Raw genomic sequence first — 22,055 nt, forward strand, 5'->3', positions numbered from 1 at the left:
ACCATAAAACCTAACAAACTGAAAATGGATTTCATCCTGGGTTGTATGGATCCTATCTAATCCTACCTGGTGCTTTATTCTCTCTCTCAAATTCCGATCATTTCTATTTACAACCATAAATATTGTAACTACCTTCTTTGATGTGAGTAACTAACTTTACATAAAAGTAAAAACATTGCAGCCCACCCAATCTAAATTGCAGAGTTCATGTGTCTTGGCATAGGAGGCATTTCAATGTTCAAAGCAACTTAGATTATTATACAGCAGTTTAATATGGCTTTTATGAGTATTCACACCATAATTTTTTTAGAAAATTTAAAATATAAAAATGTCATGTTACCATCAAAGAAATAGTTTCTTCATTTGGCCAATGTATGAAAATCATATTTCAGTCATGAAAAATCGTTGGGACAAGGCTATAGTGCAATCAATACGTATATACCTGGAAGAATCCCCAGTCTTTGCAAGCAGAGTGGAGTCTATCCAATTCAGAATTCATGTAGTCATCAACATCTAATCTCTCAACATCAATAACTGGCACCGATGGAAGTGATGGGTCATAAGAGCCAATCAAAGGGTCCTCCTGATCATCTCGAACGCACTTGGCTGGGATGTTGATGATGGGCTCCTTGCACAGCTCCTGGACACTAGGCACTATTATAGACTTTCCAGGAATTACTTCTGTTTTTGACTCCATGGACATGCTGTTCTAGGATTTTGTCCAATAGTTGAAAGTTAAAGATCAGAGAAAGAGAGAACAAAAGAGAATTCAGCTCAACTCAAAATTTCTTCATTTCAAAAATTTGTAAAAGGTTGGAGCTGGTGTCATTTGCTGACTTTGTGGGACACATTATATTGTATTACTCCTAGGTTGGATCAAGCTACAATTTGCACAAACGTGGTCTTACAAGAATTTTCTAGTATCTAATAGAAATTTGTTGATATATAGCACTAAAAAAAATAAAATAAAACTGTAAAGTTGTATACCATACAATCCGCAAAGGACTTGGTACCACATAAAAAATTGATGTGGCGCTGTCAGCAAAAGCTAAATTGGAGGCTTATCAGTAAAAAGGAAGCAATATGGGTCTAAACTCTTTACTACAAATAACTTACCTATGCCCATAATGAATTTAGAGTCTAGAATTTGGAAGGCTATCAAAGTGGGCACTCATGTCATTATAAGAGGCCTGAGATGGGTTGGTTGGTTGGTTTTAAGGAGTGAATCCCATGTCAAATATTGTTTGGACTTTGGATTCATTGTCCAGATTGGGCAATATCAGGAACCTGTTTCCTAGACCCATAGGCCCAAACGAGGTTATCTCTTGGTCCAGAATGTGTTTTTTCGTGGATCTATTTCTATTTTCTTTCTGCCTTGTTTGGGAGGGATGAAATGAATGAAATCGATTGAAAGAAATTTTCTGGAAAATTTTGTTTATGTCCTTGTTTGAGAGTTTATTGGGAAGGAAAAGAATAGGTAGGATAGTAGAGTCTAAATCCTCCATCTCATCAATTGTGCTCTACTTTATGCTCCACCAATAAAATTTGGACAACTAACCTTTTTCATTAAATGAGATATCTCATTAAATGAGACAACTAGCCTCTCTTATTAAAGTCAGAGTTATCTCATTTAATGAGACAGGCTAGTTGTCCAAGTTTTATTGGTGGAGCATGAAGTGGAGCACAATTGATGAGACAGAAGATTTGGACTCAGGATAGTATACTATTCCACCAGAGAGGACTAGGCCGCATTTAGATGTATTGTCTTAATTATTTCCAAATAATTCTCAGACCATGATTGGTAACATGTATGGTATGTACTTACGCTATTAAGGCATAGTAATAATTTTTTTTTCCTTTCAGTTAACTGATCAGGTTCAAATCCTTGGCTAAATAGAAGAAACAATTGCTGGCCAATATGGCCAAAAGACTTTGGATTGGCAGTTGAAAATTGAAAATTCCATCCAAATCCATGTTTTGGGAAAATGCCATTTTGAATAATATATCTTTTAGGCCAATCAAAAAATAAAAATAAGTTTCTTGGTGTTTTCAAAATGAGACATGCTTGTGGGGTGTGAGGCAAAGGGCTGAGGTTTCAGTCTCCAAGAATGAGCTTCACACACACACACACACATATATATATATATATATATATTTAGATCAGCCTAGAGTAAAGTTCTATCAATCACAAAAAAAAAAAAAAAAAAAAAAAAAAAGATATTTATGTTCAAATCTTGCATTCCCCAGCTATCAAATCCTCAAAAATGAAAAAATAAATTTGAAGTTCTTTGGACCCTAACCAGTCCTTAAGAAAATTTTTCAAAAAAAATAGACAAAGTGAAATGATAGGCCCAAATCGATGTGTTCCCATTTAACATGATCACATGACACATGGTGATCATGAGCCCAATGATTCATATTGTTGTGAAATTTATTGAGTATGTAGTATATGTGTGCGTGTGTGTGTGTGTTTTTTTTTTCATTTAAAAAAAAAAATAGTAGAAAACTAGTTAAAACCAAAAATTATTTTATGGAGCACCTCCCAGGAGATACTTGCTATAAGTATATAACCCCACACATTTCTGGGCTCACATGTTGTGACTTGCGAGAGAGTGGTTTCATTGCCAACATTGGACATTCCATGATATACTCTTTTGAAAGATTCAAGTCATATCTCATTCGAAAGATTCAAGTCTTCGCAACTTTATGTATTTCATAGGTATATCAAATACAATGGTAGGGTTCCAATTTTAGTACAGGGGATAAGAATAAAAAAACAGTGTTATAAGAAAAATAAATTTAAAGATATTTCACTGAAATAAATAATTAGACATAAATTTAATTATTATTCAAAATATAAACTGTATTTTTTTTTTTTGTTGGAGAAAATTTTAATCTATGGCGTCTGTTCCTGATGATAGCTTTTTATCATTAAACCAAGACACCAATCGGTTTATGGTGTAGGCGGTGATTGAATTGAACCTCAGATCTCTTATTCAATTATTAGACACTTTACCAGTTAAACTAACTAAAACTTACAAAATATAAACTGTAATTGATAGGCTAGTAAGAATAATTTTCTTCTTAAGCAATGATCTATGCAATAACCTATGAGAATAATTTTCTTCTTAAGCAATAACCTTTATACAAATTCATTTAGGATTCAATTAAGGTCCACTGTCCACATGATCTTTACATTAGGTGAAACTATACGATTGGTCTCTAAAGCTTATCCTATGAGCGTTTTTAGTCACTTAAGTTTTAAAAATGAGAGGTACTAGTTCTTTGTTTAACTTCAATTTGAAGTATTGCTTACGTGGTTAATAGAATAATGAGTTCTCATTTTTTTTTTTTATAATAATGAAGCATTGTTAATAAAAAATTACAAAAATATTTACAACTGGTAAATCTTTTACGGTTTATTACAAGTGCTTTTACAAACTGATGAATGGCATATAAGTCATTATTTTTTTCTTTTTTCTTTTTTATATTTTATTTTGCTAAAAAAATCTTAGACTCTCCAATATCTTCTTGTGACCTAAGCACTTCATCTTCCTTTCTTGCAATTCTTCCAACCATTGTGGCTGCAACTGCCGCTCTTCCTCTACTGTAGTGACTCCTCCAAATGGCCTTCGTTGCCACCATAGTAGCCAACACAAGCTCTGTCCTTCGCCATTCTCCATGAATGTCCATCGACTGCTTATCTCCTAAAGATCTTTATGTTTCTTTGTTTAGATTTGTTTCCAAAGGATTCATAAATAGCATTAAAAAATGTTTAAATTTGTTTCATTATAAATCTTCAAATGTTTGAAGTGTTATATTCACGTTTTATTTTCCTTCAAAAAAATTGAAAAAAAAAATTGGTCCTTTTTCTTTCCCTGCCATGAACCAATGGTAGTCACTGTGGGAATCTTTGTTGCCTATCACATTTGTTGTTCTCAAAATATTTGTTGGTTTCTTGCTCCTGACACTAGACTACTCTCGTTAATGAGAGAGGATTTATGGCCAATCAATTTAGATTAGAAAGAGAGTTATGTAAAAGACTTTGTGTCCTCAAAGGCAGTTCTCTTCAACTCATAATTGGATTTTTGTTAAGAGAGTTTCCTGTAAATTATTGTTAGCTTTGAGGTGGTACGGCCACTTGATTAGAAAATTGGAAAATGGTGAAGCAAAGAAAGGGAAAATAGTGGAGGAGAGAGTGAGGGGCTGAAGCCAATCCTGTCCCTTTTTTTTTTTTTGGCATAAGACTAAATAAAATCCAATTAAAGATTACATGCCAACTTTATAATTAAATAGCTTATATGGTATTGGACACTTAAGTTTCCATGTTAGTTTATAAGTGCCTGTAGTAAAATTATAAATACCATGTCACTTTTCTTTTAGCCACATAAGCAATATTTTTAACAGAAATTAGCTGAAAGACTAATATCACTCATTTTTTAAACTTTAGGAATCAATAGTATTCACTTAAAATTTGAGGGACCAAATGCGCTCACAAGGTAAACTTTAGGGACCAATAGTGTAGTTTCACCTACATTCATTTTATTAAAAATTGATATAAAAAAAATCAAAATATATTTATGAATGATTTAGATAAAATATTTAAAAATATCAATTGAATACTTAACTGTAAATTAAGAATACAAATTGATGTTAAAAATGAAAAGTATAATATTTGAATCAAAATGCAACTCAAAAGGGGTAGTGCTTAGTTATGAAAGATTTTTTTTTTTTTTTTTTGTGTTTTTAAATTTTTTTTTTTGGTTGAAAAAATGCATTATTTTAGATGTATATCACTCTAGTAATCTAGCCAAGAGTGTAACACCCCATAATTTTGATACTAATTTAATTCTTATGCGTAAATTAAAAAGGAGGCTCGCAATTAAATGGATTTAATTGTTTTGGGCCTAAAATAATTAAATCTGATAATTGTTATGGCAAAAGAGGCCCAAATAAGATGACATAAGTATATATATATGGGCCTCAATATGCTCAAAAAAAAAAAAAAAAAACCCTAATCTTTTACCTCTTAAGCTACACGGGTATATATTTACGAGGCCTCCTTTTGCTTCAACCGCATGACACTACTGAACTTTGCTTTCCTTCACTGTGGCTGTGAATAGAGACTACAAGTATGATTTCTATAACTATATTAATGGAAAAAGGACTCCTATGATTGTTATCATACTTAGACTAGGCAAGTACATATAGGCATGTGTCATGGAATGGAACGAAGAGACGTTGGTTTCATGAATCTCCACCTATCCTTACATTAAGGGAAAAGATGTCCTATATTGTTATTATATTAGACTGGGAATAATGTAAATAGCTATATGTGGGGAAGGGTACATTGTCGCTTTTAATTTAGATAGATAAAATATAGTACCATAGAAATATGGTTACTAAAGAATTGATTCAGCAAAAAAAAAGAAATATGGTTACTCTGCCAACGAAAAGATATAAGTGACAAGCTTGTAATTCTAGTTTCTGCATATGGCCATGCTGGTTTTGTTTCTTTCGGATTGGCTGACCATGCTCAAGCCAATTCCATCTCATGTATTGTCGTGGGCTTGCCAATGTTCAAAACTTGTCCAGCTCCATCATTAAGTTTGGCGGTATTAAGGGAATAATGGGCTGGCTATGAGATTGATATATTAAGAATAATATTGGCTTCAACTATATATATATATATATTTTAGATTAATCAAATATCTATCATTCAAGTTTCATGAATACATATGATTATGTTAATGGAAATATCTGATTAGGTAGCAATATTTTTAAGTCCAAAAATTTGATCAAAGCTAAAAGTAAATTGGATAATTAAGTGAATAAATGAAGAATTTTGGATATATCAGTATTGTTTAGGATGAAATTGTTTAAGTGTGAAAACAGATTTTAAGTGAGAAATTGTATATTAATGGACCTATGTTTGGTGTTGCTAGGTTCTAATTCTATTGATTTGTTGTGATTCAAGAGAGGTTGGTTTCAAATTTTTACAAATAAGAGGTAAGCAGTGTTTACTAATTTTGGAGATTTTCTCAAAATAGTGTTGATTATTAAACTATTCTATATCAAAGAAATATGTTGATATTCTATACATAAGTTGTACTTTATAAATGTTTGATATGCATATTGACTATTCGTTTTATGAAAAACTTGTGAGACAACCTAAATTTATTTAAACTTGTATGTGTGAATATATCTTTATATTTTTAGAGAATTATGAATAGATTATTTTTGTGAGCATATTGAATATGTTTTGAAAACCTATAGCAAGTCGTGATTAAAAACTCAGTATTGTATTTATTCATTAGCAAGGGACAATCATACTGTAGCTAGTCCTTAGCAAAGGACGGTCCCAAAAAATGGGACAATGCATATTTGATAACTCATTAGCAAGGGAGTATACTATTGAGGATCCAAAAATGAAACTCTTTATTAAGAGAGTGTACTTTTAGGTTTCAAAGGAGCCACCTTTAAGAAAGGGAATGAAAAAGGGGTTCCAGTCCTAAAAGGGGACAATACAACTCTGTCAATAGGGCATAAACGTTAACCACGAGAAAAGTCTAGGAAATTGTTTATATATATATATATATATATATATTATGATGGCTCACAATATAAAGATATTTTTTTTTATGAAATATTTGATGATAAAATATTGATGAGTTACTAGTTATGAAATTATTGTAAAAATTATTTATTTGAAAGGTTTATTCCCACACCCTAATGTTAGTGAATTACACTTATTGAGTTATTTCACCCCCCCCCCTTTATTTCCCCTTATAAATACATTAGAGGGATCATTGAAGTATAGATTCTTGGAAGACAACAATTACAAATTATTTTGTGGAACTGAGGATTTTATTATTATTTTTATGGCATTAAATATTGGACTGGAGAATTATTTTGAGAATGTTTTATCTTTGGTGAATTAGAGCTCTGACTTTTGTGATAAGATTTTAGGTTGTTGGTTACTTTTATTTAATATTTTTATGGATTATTTAGATTAAATAGACTTTTATTGCCTCTGATTTTGGGGCGTTACAAAGAGCCTTAGAGCTTTAATCGCAAGCGTCTTCTCTTTTATTAAGAGAATCAATGTTTAGGTACTTTATTTATTTATTTTCTCTCTCTCTCTCTAAGCAGTAGATCAGCTTGGGAAGGAGTGACTCTTGGTTTGTGGGTGCCAAAGAGTGGGGCATTTCTTCTTGGAGAAAAATTGAGGACTAAATTCTCTCATGTCACCACTCTACTCTTTGCTTAAATTCGCTTACACATGCAACATTTGTTAGTACTTTTACAAATAGCAAATAAACCTTCAAGAAAATGAAGTCCTTGCAAGTTGCAACTATAATGTCTCTTTGGTGGTCTTTCAAACAGGATCATAACGGACGAATATATAACACAAGTTTCTGCATTTTATTTTCATACTAATTAATGAAGCCACTGAATTTACTCTTTACGAATCATGAATTCATGATTGAAGATAAATTCTTGCAACTCACCATTACTCAACTATTGCATAATTTGGCGATGCATTCAACAGGTGTTGCCCTCCCCATTTTCTATTCTCATGAAGTCAAGATATGACTTGCCATCTAGTTTTCGAGTAAAAAATTCCTTACGGTACTTTTCCATAGAAACTCTTCGAAAATTTGCTGGGTTGTCAGGGTCAATAAGGCTAGGTGCAGGACCAAGTTCTGAGTCTAGATTGGAACTATGAAATGTAGCAAAGGAGAGCCTCTCTTTTGTAGAATTTACTGTTGCCCTATGCTCAATGCTTCGATATATGCCATTGCTCACAATCTGCAGGGTGAAAAAGAAAATTTAATACCAATGTTAACTTTGTATTTGATGAAAAACTGATGTTGTGGTGGATGAGTAAGGTCCTATTGGGAATAGCAATGTTGACTTTAACATAAAACAAGCTATATTCCAAACTTGACTTAATTCAGACAGCGTTTGAGTTAATTGATGAAAGTCCTAATTGAAAGATTCTTTTTATCATATCTTCCAAAACAGGATTCTAGTGGTGCTCTTGCTGAGTACTACTGATTCCAGGACCTAGTAGAAATCACCCAATATGCAGGAATATATCACAAAGTGATTCATATTGATGGGATAAACATTCTATTAGCCCCCTTAGTTTGATCGAAGACATTGCATTGCATTCACAGTTTCTATCTATCTTCATAATAGTTACAAAGGAAGTTAATGATTGTGTTTACTATAGAGTTGTTGTTTTCTAATAAACGAGTGGAATGGTAATAAATGCATGAAAATTGGCTATATTAATCTAGCATTAGTCTGGAAAAGTTCCAAACATTCTGAGTATTTAAGTTGACCTAAAGTATTTCTCAAAAAAAAAAAAAAAAAAAGGTTGACCTAAAGTAATATGACATGATACATTCTTTGGCTTTTACAGCTGAAGAAAAGCAAAAAAGAAGGCCCTTTGTCAAATTCTTTTGTTTCTACAATGCTATTCTGATAACTTTGTTGCCTAATGAAGTTAAGCTATACTATTGATCAAAATATACTAGTACCTCTATGATATCACCAATATTGACTATAAAAGCATTTGGAAGAGGTTTAACAGGAATCCATCTCCCTTCCTTCCTGATCTGGAGGCCTTCAGATTCATTGAGCTGAAAAACAACCGTTAGAGCATCAGCATCAGAATGAGGAGTAATCCCAATGGTCTTATCTGGTTCTGGGCAACAAGGATAGTAATTCATTCTCATTGTCTGAACTCCATCATTAAACAGCTCTCTCATTTCCTCAGCATCCATCTTCAGAGCTTTAGCCATATAACCTAAGATTGTCATGGCCAACTTCTTCACTTCTATGGAGTACGTTTCCAAGGCCCCTCTGCATCACAAATTTGAACTTGAATTGGAATTGTGTGTGTGTGTTATACCTAAAGCCAGTGTTTCTAAAACCAAACCAAGAAAGTAGAAAGAGACCTGAGCTTTGTTGGAAGCTTGTCAAATAGGTCATCCCTCCTTATATCATGTGGTTGGGTAGTTACAAAGAACATGTCTGACCAGTCTAGCTTCTGCTCATCTGACACCACAAAGACCTGCCCAAATCCCTCTTGATGGTTTGGCTGCTGCCATAGCTTCTTCTTTTCTTCATATGGAAGTTTGAAAAAACTCTCAATCTGTGTCCGGATTTCTTCCAGCAATGAAGTACTAACTCCATGGTTTACAACCTGCACTTACAATAGAAGAATTAGATTGCTAATGATTCAAAGTATGTGTGCTTGCCTTAGAATCCAATAATTAGGTTTAATGCTATAAAAATGGAAGCATATATAGGGTGCAGGACATCATCAAATTTGGAAAAAAAAAAACCAAAAATTAAACCAATAAAAGTTCAAAAAATATCTGCTGAGCAGCGCAGGAGGCTTGCAGTAAAAATTGAAAACAGGAAGAACAACAATCAACAACTCAAGGACGTTTGAATACAAATAAAGGTGGGGACTCGTTGGCAATGTAATAGGAAAAAGATTATCTTCATTTCATGGTTCTAGTTAAATATTACAAATTTAAAAGTGTATAGTCATTTAAAATTTTAAATGGCAATACAAAATGGATTCATCCTGGGTTGTATGGACCCTATCTACCTGGTGTTTTATTCTCTCTCTCAAATTCCGATCATTACTATTTACAACCATAAATATTTTATAACTGTCTTATTTGATGTGAATAGCTAATTTCACATAAAAGTAAAAGCATTGCAGCCCACGCAATCTAAATTGCAGAGTTCATGTGTCTTGGCATACGAGGCATTTCAATGTTCAAAGCAACTTAAATTAGTATTTTGCAGTTTAATAAGGCTTTTATGAATACCATATTTTGGAACATTAAAATAAATAGGTCTCATGACCATGTCACAGATAAAAGAGTGACCCAACTCAATATATAAACATTTATTAGACAACATAGTACCATACATACGTACCTGGAAGAATCCCCAGTCTTTGCAAGCAGAGTGAAATCTGTCCAATTCAGAATTCATGCAATCTTCAACATCCAATCTCTCAAGATCGATAACTGGCACCGATGGAAGTGATGAGTCATGAGAGACAATCAAAGGTTCCTCCTGATCATCTCGCACGTACCTAGCTGGGATGTTGATGATTGGCTCCTTGCTCAGCTGCTGGACACTAGGCACTATTATAGATTTTCCAAGGTTAATTCTGTTGTTGACTCCATGGATATACTGAAGCAAGTTGAGGTAGAGAAGAAAAAAAAAAACAATCTTTGTCCTTTCGTTCTTTGCTCTTGGCCAATAGTTGAAAGTTAAGATCAGAGAAAGAGAGAACAAAGAGAATTCAGCTTACATCAAAAAATTTTCACTTCAAAACTTATATAGTTTGGAGCTGCAGTTGCTGAATCGTGGGACATGTTATATTATACTCCTCTTACATCGGATCAAGCTAAAAATTGGACAAACGTGGTCTTAGAAGCATTTTCTAATAGAAATTTGTTAATAAATAACACTAAACCAAGGGCGGAGCCACCTTAAAGTCAGGGTGATTGGACAAACGTGGTCTTACAAGCATTTTCTAATAGAAATTTGTTAATAAATAGCACTAAACCAGGGGCGGCGCCATAGGGTGGTCCTGGTTTACCCTTTAAAAAAATTTGGGAACGCTCTCAGTTTTTTTTTTTTTTTGGCTAATGAAATTAAATTTTGTTCCATAATTTGTTCTACATTTAGTAAATAAATGATTGTTTAGTTGTGTATATTGAAAGAGATAGTATTGATAATGAGACTATCATACAACAATTTCAAAATATGAAAACTAGAAGAAGACAATTGTAAACTTTATGTATTTAAATTTTTTATTATTATTGTTATTGTTAATATATGAATTTCTTTTTTTGTTAGATTGTATAATTTATTATTGCTTCTTAAGAAACACCATAAAAAAAAATTCTTGAACCCCCACTGTACTAAACTAAAATTCTAGTAAAAAACTACCTAAAATTTTGTAGAGTTGTATGCCATGCAATATCTGCAGAGGATTTGATTCCACTTAAAAATTGATGTGGCGCTGTCAGCCAAGCATTATGGGCTCAAACTCTTCACATCAAAGTGGAAACTCATATCTTTATAAGAGGACTGAGATGGGTTGGCTGGTTTTAAGGAGGGGACCCTATGTCAAATATTGGTTGGACTCATTGTCATGATCAGGACACATCAGGGACCTGTTTCCTAGTCCCCTAGGCCGAAACATTGGAATCATTGTCATGATCATCAGGCCACATCATTCTGTTGGTCCAGAATGTCTTTTTTTGTGGGTCTATTTCTATTTTCTTTCAGCCTGTTTGGGAGGTTGGGAGGGTGGAAATGAACGGAATAAATTCAAAGAAATTTTCTAGACTATTTTATTTATGCTCTTGTTTGAGAGTTTAATGGAATGGAAAGGAATGAAATTGACTGGAGAGTGTATTATTCCATTCTATTCTCTTCTAACCATTCATAAAAACCAGAAATACTCATTCTTTCAATGAAATAAAGGTGAATATCAATTATATATTTCTTTCATTTCCCCTCATTCTTTTATAGACTCCTAGACATACTAGTAGGAAATACATCATAGTATACCATCTCATTTTTTATTAGGAAACCATGGTTCAAATCCATTTTCTTCCATTGTTTTTACCATCATATTATAAATTAAATAACAAATGTACTACTCCTAACATTTAGGCTCAGATCTCTCTCTCAAAAGTGGATTTGAACCTCTTGAGCTTGGAAGTGATCTTTGGTTTGCGGGTAGCCATAAAGGGCATTTTTTTCCTGGGAGTAATATAGTTGGCTTTTTTTTTTTGGTGGGATCCATTCCGTGATCAAACAGGAACCTAAAGAATTACAATAGTACAGAAGTTGTTTTATGTTCTTGATTATTTATAAAGTCAGTGAAATTCACTCTTCATGATAGAAGATATGACATTGAGACCTAAATTCTTGTGTCTCACCATGTCAGCACCCACTACCCGACTCTTTGCTTAATTTCGATTATACATTCAACATTTATTAAATGTACTTTTACAAATTGCAAATAAACCTTCAAGAAGATGGAAGTCCTTGCAACTCTAATGTCCCTTATTTGCTGGTCTTTCAAGCAGGATCATAAAGAACAAGAATATTACAGAAGTTTCTGCATTTTATTTTCTTAATTATTGATGAAGCCACTGAATTTCACCCTTCATGATAAAAGATACTTAAATTCTTGCAACTTACCATTCTGCTACTCAAGTACTGCACAATTTTGCTAATAAATAATGCATTCAACTGGTGTTGCCCTCCCCATTTTCTATTCTCATGAAGTCAAGGTACGACTTGCCACTTAGTTTTCGAGCAAAGAATTCCTTAAAGTACTTCTCCAAAGGAACTCGCCAAAAATTTGCTGGGTTGCCAGGACCAATAAGGCTAGGTGCAGGACCCAGTTCTGAGTCTAAATTGGAACTATAAAATGTAGCAATGGAGAGCCTCTCTTTTGTTGAATTTACTATTGCCCTATGCTCAATGCTCCGATATATGCCATTGCTCACAATCTGCAGAGTAAACAAGAAAAGTTTATACCAATTTTCTTTTTTTTGATGTAGCATTGAAAGTTGTTGGGGATGACAAAGGTCCCACTGGGAATCGCAGTGTTAATTTTAACATAAAACAAACAATTAATTCCCTAACTTGATTCAGTTCTGACAGTGTTTGAGTTAATTGATAAAAGTCCTAAATAAAAGTTTCTTAAGTTAGATCTTGGAAAACAGGAGTCTGGTGCAGTTGCCAAGTATAACTGATTCCAGGACTTGGCAGTTGGAAGAAATCACCCAATATGTAGATTCATATTGTCGGGATAGAATCCTCTTGCCCCTGTAGTTTGATCCAAGATATTGCATTGCAGACAGTTTCTATCTTCATAAAAGCTCTAGCAGCTAGGCCATGACTTAAAAAGGAAGTTAATGATTGTGTTTCCTGTAGATTTGTTTTTTCCAAATAAATTAATGGATACGAATGGTAGTAAATGCATGAAAATTGGTCACATTAGTCTAGAATTATTAGTCTGGAAGAGTTCCAACTTTCTTAATACTCAAATTGAATTAAAATAATCTTACAGGACACATTCTTTGGCTTCTACAGCTGAAGAACAGTGAAAAGGAAAGCCTTTTGTCAAATTCTTTTGCTTCTATAATGCAATTTCAATGACTCATTTGTGGCCTAATCTTATAAGTTTCAGGGATTAGTCAAGTAGTCTTGGACAGTTGGACCCAAATTTTGGAGACTGAAAATGAGGTTAAGCTAATACTATATCAAGATTATAAAATACTAGTACCTCCATGATATCACCAACATTGACTACAAAAGCATTTGGAAGAGGTTTAACAAGAATCCATCTCCCCTCTTTACGGATCTGAAGGCCTTCAGTTTCATTGACCTGGCAGAGAATTGTTAAAGCATCAGCATCAGAATGAGGAGTGAACCCAATGGCCTTATCTGGTTCAGGGCATTGAGGATAGTAATTCATTCTCATTGACTGAACTCCATCACTAAACAGCTCTCTCATTTCCTCAACATCCATTTTCAAAGCCTTAGCCATGTGTCCTAAGATTGTCAAGGCCAGCTTCTTCACTTCTATAGAGTAAGTTTCCAAGGTCTCTCTACATCACAAAATGAAGATGAAGTGAAATCATGTGCATGCGTAATACCTGAAACAAGTGTTTCCAAAACCAAATGGTGAACAGAGAAAGAGACCTGAGGTTTGGCTGAAGCTTGTCAAATAGGTGACCCATCCTTATATTATGCGGAAGGGTAGTTATATAGAACATGTCTGACCAGTCTAGCTTCTGCTCATCTGACACCACAAAGAGCTGCCCAAAGCCCTCTTGATTGTTTGGCTCCTGCCAAAGATTCTTCTTTTCTTCATATGGAAGTTTGAAGAAACTATCAATTTGTGTACGGAATTCTTCCAGCAATGAAGTACAAACTCCATGGTTCACAACCTGCACTTACCATATAAAAGTGCTAACATATCAATATATATATATATATATATGTGTGTGTGTACACACCTTAGAATCCAATGATTCTGTTCAATATTATAAAAATAGAAGCATAGGGTGCAGAATATTATACATATTTAAACCAATCAAAGATCAAAAATCATCTGCTCAGCAGTGCAAGAGTAGCAGTAAAAACTGAAAACAGGAAGAACAACTACCACCAAATCAAGGACTACCAGATACAGATAAAGGCAGGGAACTTGTTGGCAATGTAATAGGAAAAAGGTCCTCTCCATTTCATGGTTCTAATTAAATTTACAAATCTAAAGGGGTATCCACTGTCACATCATTTAAAATTTTAAATGACACGCCACTTTGGAAGATGTTATATCCAAAGAACACAATTTCAGCCGTGAAATGGATTGTCTCAATTTCACTTGAAATAATATCTTATGGCGGGAGTATAGTGAGAATCATCCTACCTAGTGTTTTATTCTCTCTCAAATACTGGTCATTTTGCTTACAACCATAAATAATGTAAACATCTTGCTTGATGTGAATAACTAACTTCACATAAAACATTGCAGACCATCAAATTTATATTGCAGAGTTCATGTGTCTTGGCATAGGAGGCATGTTGTTCAAAGCAACTTATCAGATTGGTATAGACTATAGAACCCACTGGCATACTGCAGTATAATAAGGCATTTATGATCACCAATACTAGTAACAATTTGGAAACTTTAAAAATGTAGAAGTGTCAAGTTACATATAAGAGAGTGACCCAACTCGAAAACCAGGAAGGGAAACAACTATAGAGATAGTTCCTTGATTTGGCTAATGAATAATTATCATCTTTTAGCCATGTCAGTTTTGCTTGTGTGTGTGGAGAAAATATACATATATAAGAAGCATTACAGACAGTCATAACAAATTTAGGACAAGGCCTGAGTCCAAATATAAAGCCCATATACAATCCATACCTGAAAGAATCCCCAATCTTTACAAGCAGAGTGAAGGCTGTCCAATTCAGAATTCATATAAGCTTCAACATCCAATCTTTCAAGATCGATAACCGGCACAGATGGAAGTGATGGGTCATAAGAGACAATCAAAGGGTCCTCCTGATCATCTCGCACGTACCTAGCTGGAATGTTGAAGATGGGTTCCTTGGTTAGCTCCTGGACGCTAGGTACTATGATAGATTTTCCAAAGTTAACTTCTGTTTGTGACTCCATAGTCAAGGATAAAAGCTGAAGCAACTTCTTCTAGGCTTAGTTGAAAGTAGGAATGAGATAGAGAACAAAGAGAATTTCCGCTGTACCTTAAAATTTCACCATGTCAAAACATATAAATTTTGGAGCTGCTGTCATGTAACTAGCTGACCAATGGTCTCATGGACATGGATTCTTATTTATTATCAGGTCAAATTGAATATTTGAGAAAGATGTCTTTGGTTGTGTTTGGTTTTGACGAAAAATATTTTCTTAACCGTAAAATATTTAAATATTTTTTAATTGTAAAATATTTTTAAGTGAAAATAAATTTTGGAAAATAAATTAATTTTAAGTGTTTGGTTGTATTTTTTAAAATACTACAAAAAAATATTTTTTTGTGTTTCGTTGCATTCTAGAAAGTGCTATGGAAAATATATTTTCTACTATTTTCTCACATTTTCCTATCTCCCGACCCAAGCACATATATAATAATAAAATTAAGAAACAAAAAAACCTTTAGATAAAAATTTGTGATCGGGGATTGGCAGTGGCAACTGTGGTTGGCTATCGGACACTAAGAACATTAGTGGAGGTTTAGTTGATATGTTTTGAGTGAGGCAAAAAATTATTTATGAAAAATTAAAGTGTAAATCAATTTCCATCATAAGTGCCTTTATTTTACGATCAACCGAAAAATAAATAAATAAATAATTGATCAACATTTTCAGTCACCCCAAACATCCATAAAAGTAGAAAATATTTTCTGAAAATAAATTTCTATCAAACTAAACATAGCTTAAGGTGTCTTTGAAATTTGTTAATACATCACTAAATTACTTTTAAAAAGTAGAGTTTTAGACCATGATTCTGCAAATGATTTGATTCAAATTGAATCCTAAATACCACAAAAGTCACAAAATGGCAAAATCAAGTCAAGTGGTTTGCATTTGGTAAGCTCAATTGGAGGCTTATCCGTGAAAAAAGAAACATTATGCGCCCAAACTCTGCCCAACAAATTATTAACCCAATCCTATATCCTTCCGAAAGACTCTAGAATTTGGAAGGTTAACTGGGCCCTTATGAGTCATGTCTTCATAAGGCCTAACATGGGCTGGTTTTAAGAAGAGGATCCCCTGTCAAATATTGGCGGAGCCGTTGTCCACATTGGGCCGCATCAGAATCCTGATCCATAGTGCCATTGGGCCAAACAAGATGCATCTGTTGGTGTAGGATGTCTTTATAGGTGCAATATCAATACCCCCTTTTTATTTTCCTAGCTTGCGTGAGAGGGAGGACAGAATGAAAAGGATTGAAAGGTTTTTTTTTTTTTTTTTGGATTATTACACTTATTCTTTTATTTTGAATTTTTCAAGGGATATTTTCAAGAGATTAATGTTAGGGGTGGTATAATCCAACATGACCCATAAAACACGATACGAAGTTAACAGGCTATGGGTTGAAGCATAATGAGTTTGTGTTATATTCGTGTTTAAACATAACCCATATGATAAACATGTCATGTTTCTGTCTAACCTACGGAATCCCTTTGACTTGTTTAATTAAATGTCATTTTGCTAATATAACCTTCAAAACCTTAGGAATATAAACATATTAGTTATTGTGGTTTATTTTGTTTGACATATTGTGATTGATTATTTGTGATATTCAAATATGATTTAGTTTTGAATGTTTATTTGTGATACAATTACTTATTAGTTCTAAATTTTATATTAAAAAAAATATATTTGTTTGTTTTTTTTATAGTTTAGCTCAATTGGGTTAATACTAAAGTTTGATCAAATCTAATAAATGGGTTGACACAACTAACACAATTAATAAACAAGTGTTAGCATTAATGAATCCTAATCCATTTAATAAACATATTGGGTTAGTGTCGACTTGAATAGTCGAATGCTCATAAATTGACATGACATAAACCCGACACGTGAATACAAATTGCCACCTCTAATTAATGTGAAGGAATGAAATATTTAGGAGAGAATGTTCATTCTATTCCATGCCCTTTTAAAAGTGGGATGAAATTGGGGTCAAGTATTGATTTTATCCTAGTTATATAATCATGAAGACATATTTCTTTCCTTTCCATTCATTATTTTATGAATTCCTAAACATACAAGAGAAAATATGACATATTTGTTTCTATTCCATTCAAAATTCCCAAATGTGACCAAGAACCTAGTAACACAATTGACAAATTTTAATGTTTCCAACAGAGATTCAGGATTTAATATTTCTCAACCCCCAACTATTGAATATAAAAAATAATTTAAAAAATCCCAAATGTAATGCTATTTAACTTTACACTTTCAAAATTTTCAAAAAATTAAACTCTAAATTTTTTAAAGGTTTCAAATTAATCCTTGATCTGTTAAATTTTCCTCGTATTGCTAATGGAAAACAAAATTATTATAATTTGAAGTCCAGCAAAACCAATGTCGTTTTCCATCAACAATAATAGTAGAAGCTAACAAATAAGTTAATCTGAAACTTTTAAAAATTTACAGAGTTTATTAATTTGAAAATTTTAAAGTGCAGAGTTAAAATTGAAACCCATTTGCAATTATAGGACAACATGATTCAAAAGTAGTCATGTAAATCAATAAATATGAATAGAAATCAACTACTTGTGTTAATCAAAGAGAATAATAAAGAAACTCCGAGAGTATTTTTATAAAAAAAAAAAATCCAACTAATTATCTAATGCATAAGATTTTAAGAATAATATCGACTAAAATCTAATGAAATTGAATAAGAGTTTTCTTAAGATATAACTTATACACGTTGATGCCTCTTTTGGTCATCCACTCAATAAAAAACCCAAAACCCACCGTCAAACCCTAGCTTCCAAGTTATCCCACGCCAGTGGCAAACTCTACTATTGCACAAGTTATCCCACACTATGCTTGAGTCGGATTTATGTATAGGCTAAGGGCAGTGATCATACCTACGAGTCCCTTTTTCTCCTTCCATAAAAATAATTTTTTATTTATTTAAAAAAATCCCAAATCATCACACACAAGATTTGTCAAATCTAACCACATGTATTCCAGAGGGAGATTTTTCAAGTGTAATTTTGGTCCATTACGTTTTATTTTTTGTCATTTTGGTTCTATAAGTTTGCATGTCACTTTTAGTCCTTTTTAGAGCATTAGCATCTGGTGCCAAAAAATTATGCAACTTTAACACGCCAAAAAATTACTTTATCTGTTTTATATTTTTAACATACCACCTAACAATATACCCTACATCTATCTATTGTTTTAGCATATTACCTATAAGGTTGAATTTAATCAACCATTCTGTTGGCTTTATTCTGTACCAAATTTGCTTGTATTTCAGCATTTAGAAGCCCTGTATTTAGGTGAGAATCATGTAAGGGTAGTATGTGAGAGTATATAAAGAAAAGCTCAAGTTTGTGCACTCAGCAAGTGGCTCGCGACTGGATCTCACGGCTTGTAAGTCGCCAAAAGTGGCACATGCGTGGAGCATGCAAAGGAGTTGAACAGTCACGCCAGCTGGAGCACTACAAGACAAAAGGTCCAGATTGGCCATTTAGTTAGCTCATGGCATGAACTCGTGACTCAGTCAAGTCGCGAGGCAAAGTCGCCAATCCACTCTATTTTGGAAAAACTGACTCTTCACATTCCATTCTCACTCTAGTATAAATACCCCTTATACCCACGAAATGTAGAGAGCTTTCAGAGAGAATTTTGAGAGAGAAACCCTAGAGAAAAACAAAATTGACTCATCCACAATCTTCATCTTTGTTTCTTCAAATTCCTCTATTCTCACCCTCTCCATTGTTACGTTCTTAAGAGGTACCTTACCCAAATCCTTTTCTCATCATACTTATATCAGTGAGAAGGTTATTTGGTGCTTGGGAAGCAGTTAGGAAGGGACCAATGCATATTGGTTAATGCTATGGGCTATAGCGGAATCCTATAAACTAAAGAAGACAAAGGTTCAACGTAACCTCGTTTGAGCAAGAAGCCTAGAGGCCTTAGGTACACTAAGTAGATTAGGCTTGGAGAGTTTTCTGTTGTTCATGTATCCTAACTTCATTCTTTAGTGGATTATTGACTGTTTGGAGGGTTGCGGATAGGTTTTACACCAAAGACTTCAGTTTCCTCTTCAATAAGACATCACTATACTGCCTTTGTGTTTGCATCTCTCTTCTCTTAATCTTTGCCATTTAATTTTTGTTGTGGTTGTGATTTTATTTGGTTTAGATTTGTTTATCAATTTTGTTTTAGCTTATGTTCATATTTCGAACATACATTGTTTGATAATAAGTTTGAATCGGTAATTTGTAATTTAGGAGTCTAAACGTTTGAGGGTATTTTACACACATTTTGAACATTCAACTGGTATAAGAGCAGGTGCACTCTTTGTGGTTTAAAGACTTTAGTGCGATCCTTGACCCCGTATTGAGATGGACCGGTCTCAATCTTTAAATGTGTCACCATATTTTGATGGTAGCAACTATGCCTTTTGGAAAGTCAGGATGAGGGCATTTTTGTATTCAATGGATGAAACCATTTGGGATGCGATGGATATTGGAAGGACTAGGCCGGAGGCTGCCAAATCCACGTGGGATAAGGCAACCCTCACGGCGTCTAATGCAAATAGCAAAGTAATTAATGCTATTTTTTGTGGTGTATCTACAGATGAGTTCCATAGGATATCTCACATTTCTATTGCCAAGGAGGCATGGCAGATATTGGAGACCACGTATGAAGGAACGAAGAAAATGAAAGACACTAAGTTGCAGATGCTAACTACTCGGTTTGAGGAGCTGAAAATGAGTGAGGACGAGTCATTTGACTTTTTCTATAGCAGGCTAAATGAGGTGGTCATTGGCAAGTTCAACTTGGGTGAGAAAACAGAGGACTCAAAGATATTGATCATTGCCGAAGAGCTTCCATGCAAAAGTTACAACAATTGAAGAGAGTAAGGATCTTGATGATATCAAGGTTCAAGAACTAATTGGCTCACATCAAACATATAAGCTGTCATTGCCATCACAAAGGAAGAGCAAATCCCTTGCCCTTAAGATGATAAATGAAAGGGTTGAAGCTCACGACTCATCAAATGAGGATGTTGTCGATAAAGATGTGGCATATCTTGTAAAGAATTTTTGAAAGTTCTTGAAGTTCAAGAAAAATTAAAAGTTTGCTGAGAAGGGAAAATTCCCAAATTTCGGAAAGGAGAAAAAGGATTTCAAAAGGAAAGATGGGAAGGACTCTCAATCATCTCAAGGAGTCACGTGCTTCGAATGCAACAGACATGGACATTTTAAGACGGAATGTCCCAATTATTTGAAAGCGAAGGGTAAGGTGTATGCCACTACACTTAGTGATTTCGATTCCTCTAATTCAGATTCAGGTGAAAGCTGTGATGGAAAGGGAAACTTTTTTGCATTTATGACCATTGCTCATGTAGAATCTTTGGATGATTTGAGTGCACTAGTGGAGGAGCTTGGTGAGCACATTGAATTGGAGTCAATTGGGATAGTTGAGGAATCTGAATATGAGGAAGATGAAGAAGAAGTGAGACTACAAGAGACCTACAATTCCCTCATTGAAAAGGCCGATGAATATGCAAAAGTGGCTAAAGTAGCCGTAAAAGAGATGAAGAGGGCAGAGGAAGATTATAGAAGTCTTTTAGTGCGATATAAGGAGACCAAATGTGAAATGGAGACGTTGAACGGAGAGTTAACCGAAGCTTATTCAAAATTCAAATTCCTTACACATGAGGTGGTTCAAGTCAATGATAAAGTAGAGAGAGTCTCCTCCAAGAAGCTTGATGAAGTACTTGCTCATCAAAAGCCTATCTCCGATAAAAGCGAATTGGGATACATTAGTGAGAGCAATTCGGCTGCCAATATATCCAAAGATATGAAGTTCGTGAAAGCCAAGGAACCAGTGGTAGAAACTTCAGTGGTCAAGCCTAAGAATCAAGGGAAATCACTCCCAAAGACACAAAGAGGTCCGAGAACCCAACACTTCTACCATCACTGTGGAATTCAAGGTCACACCAGACCAAACTATCATAAGCTTCAAGCATTGAAGAACTCAAGTGCTCAAAGGTCGAAAGGACCAAGACATGGCAAAAGGAATTGGACAACTGAGCAATCAAGTGGTTGAGATGGTGATTCTGAAGTAATGAATGTGATGAAGATGATCGACGCATTCACCACCTGTTTGGCAAGTTTCAACAAAAGGTTTGGAAGCTACAACACTCATACCCAATCCTATAAGCATATCACCCCAAATGCACGTGACTTGTGGGTGAAGAGGGGTACTCATGTATAAGCATTACAACATGTCCATGCATTAATATTTCCTATGTTTTGTGACTTTGCTTAGTTGTGTGCTTTTAGTTGTGATACTAGCTTGATTTGAGTATTTGTGTTTATTTAATTGCTTTTGTTTTTAAATGTTTTCACATTGTTGTTTTTTATCAATCTTTTCTTGCTTTTATGTCAAAAATTCAAAAACACATAAAAAGTAAAATATCCAAAAAGTTCGATCGACATTATTGTGTTTTGTCACAAGCATGTTTTGCCTTGTACCTTTATACTTATGGCTTTGTGCATTTTTTAATATAGCTTGTACCTTATGCACTCATATCATTGTGGGAGAAATCTTGAAATCTATGTGACTATTCTAAATAGATCTTCAAACTTATCATGAATGATTAGTCAATAGTTTTGTTGATCTTGAAACTTGCATAGACTTGTGCCTATATATCTTCCCACTTTTTTATTTTCTTTTGTTTAAAGAGCTTAACACAT

General features: G+C 33.9%; 3 protein-coding genes and 1 pseudogene across 3 annotated transcripts; 1 reads left to right on the forward strand and 3 right to left on the reverse strand.

Annotated features, from left to right (window-relative positions):
* The window catches only part of LOC111986341 (protein SRG1-like), a 2,099-nt pseudogene extending 1,233 nt beyond the window's left edge, over nt 1-866 (reverse strand).
* A 6,451-nt stretch (nt 867-7,317) lies between these two features.
* Nucleotides 7,318-10,480, reverse strand: LOC111986340 (protein SRG1). The gene is made up of 5 exons (XM_065778508.1): nt 10,465-10,480; nt 9,970-10,346; nt 8,970-9,217; nt 8,550-8,874; nt 7,318-7,812 (listed from the first exon to the last, which is right to left on the reverse strand). Exons 1-5 carry the CDS (start codon nt 10,478-10,480, stop codon nt 7,546-7,548), a joined length of 1,233 nt encoding a protein of 410 aa, XP_065634580.1. The 3' UTR covers nt 7,318-7,545.
* A 1,416-nt stretch (nt 10,481-11,896) lies between these two features.
* On the reverse strand, nt 11,897-15,433 carry LOC111986339 (protein SRG1). The gene is made up of 4 exons (XM_024017970.2): nt 15,005-15,433; nt 13,774-14,021; nt 13,355-13,679; nt 11,897-12,575 (listed from the first exon to the last, which is right to left on the reverse strand). The coding sequence occupies exons 1-4, from the start codon at nt 15,257-15,259 to the stop codon at nt 12,309-12,311; spliced, it is 1,095 nt and encodes a 364-aa protein (XP_023873738.1). The 5' UTR covers nt 15,260-15,433; the 3' UTR covers nt 11,897-12,308.
* Nucleotides 15,434-20,313: 4,880 nt separating this feature from the next.
* LOC111986338 (uncharacterized) lies at nt 20,314-21,405 on the forward strand. Its single transcript, XM_024017969.2, has 2 exons — nt 20,314-20,385; nt 20,431-21,405. Exons 1-2 carry the CDS (start codon nt 20,314-20,316, stop codon nt 21,403-21,405), a joined length of 1,047 nt encoding a protein of 348 aa, XP_023873737.2.
* Nucleotides 21,406-22,055: the final 650 nt, after the last annotated feature.

Source organism: Quercus suber, unplaced genomic scaffold (assembly GCF_002906115.3).
Source record: "Quercus suber isolate HL8 unplaced genomic scaffold, Cork oak 2.0 scaffold_184, whole genome shotgun sequence".
Lineage (NCBI taxonomy): Eukaryota > Viridiplantae > Streptophyta > Magnoliopsida > Fagales > Fagaceae > Quercus > Quercus suber.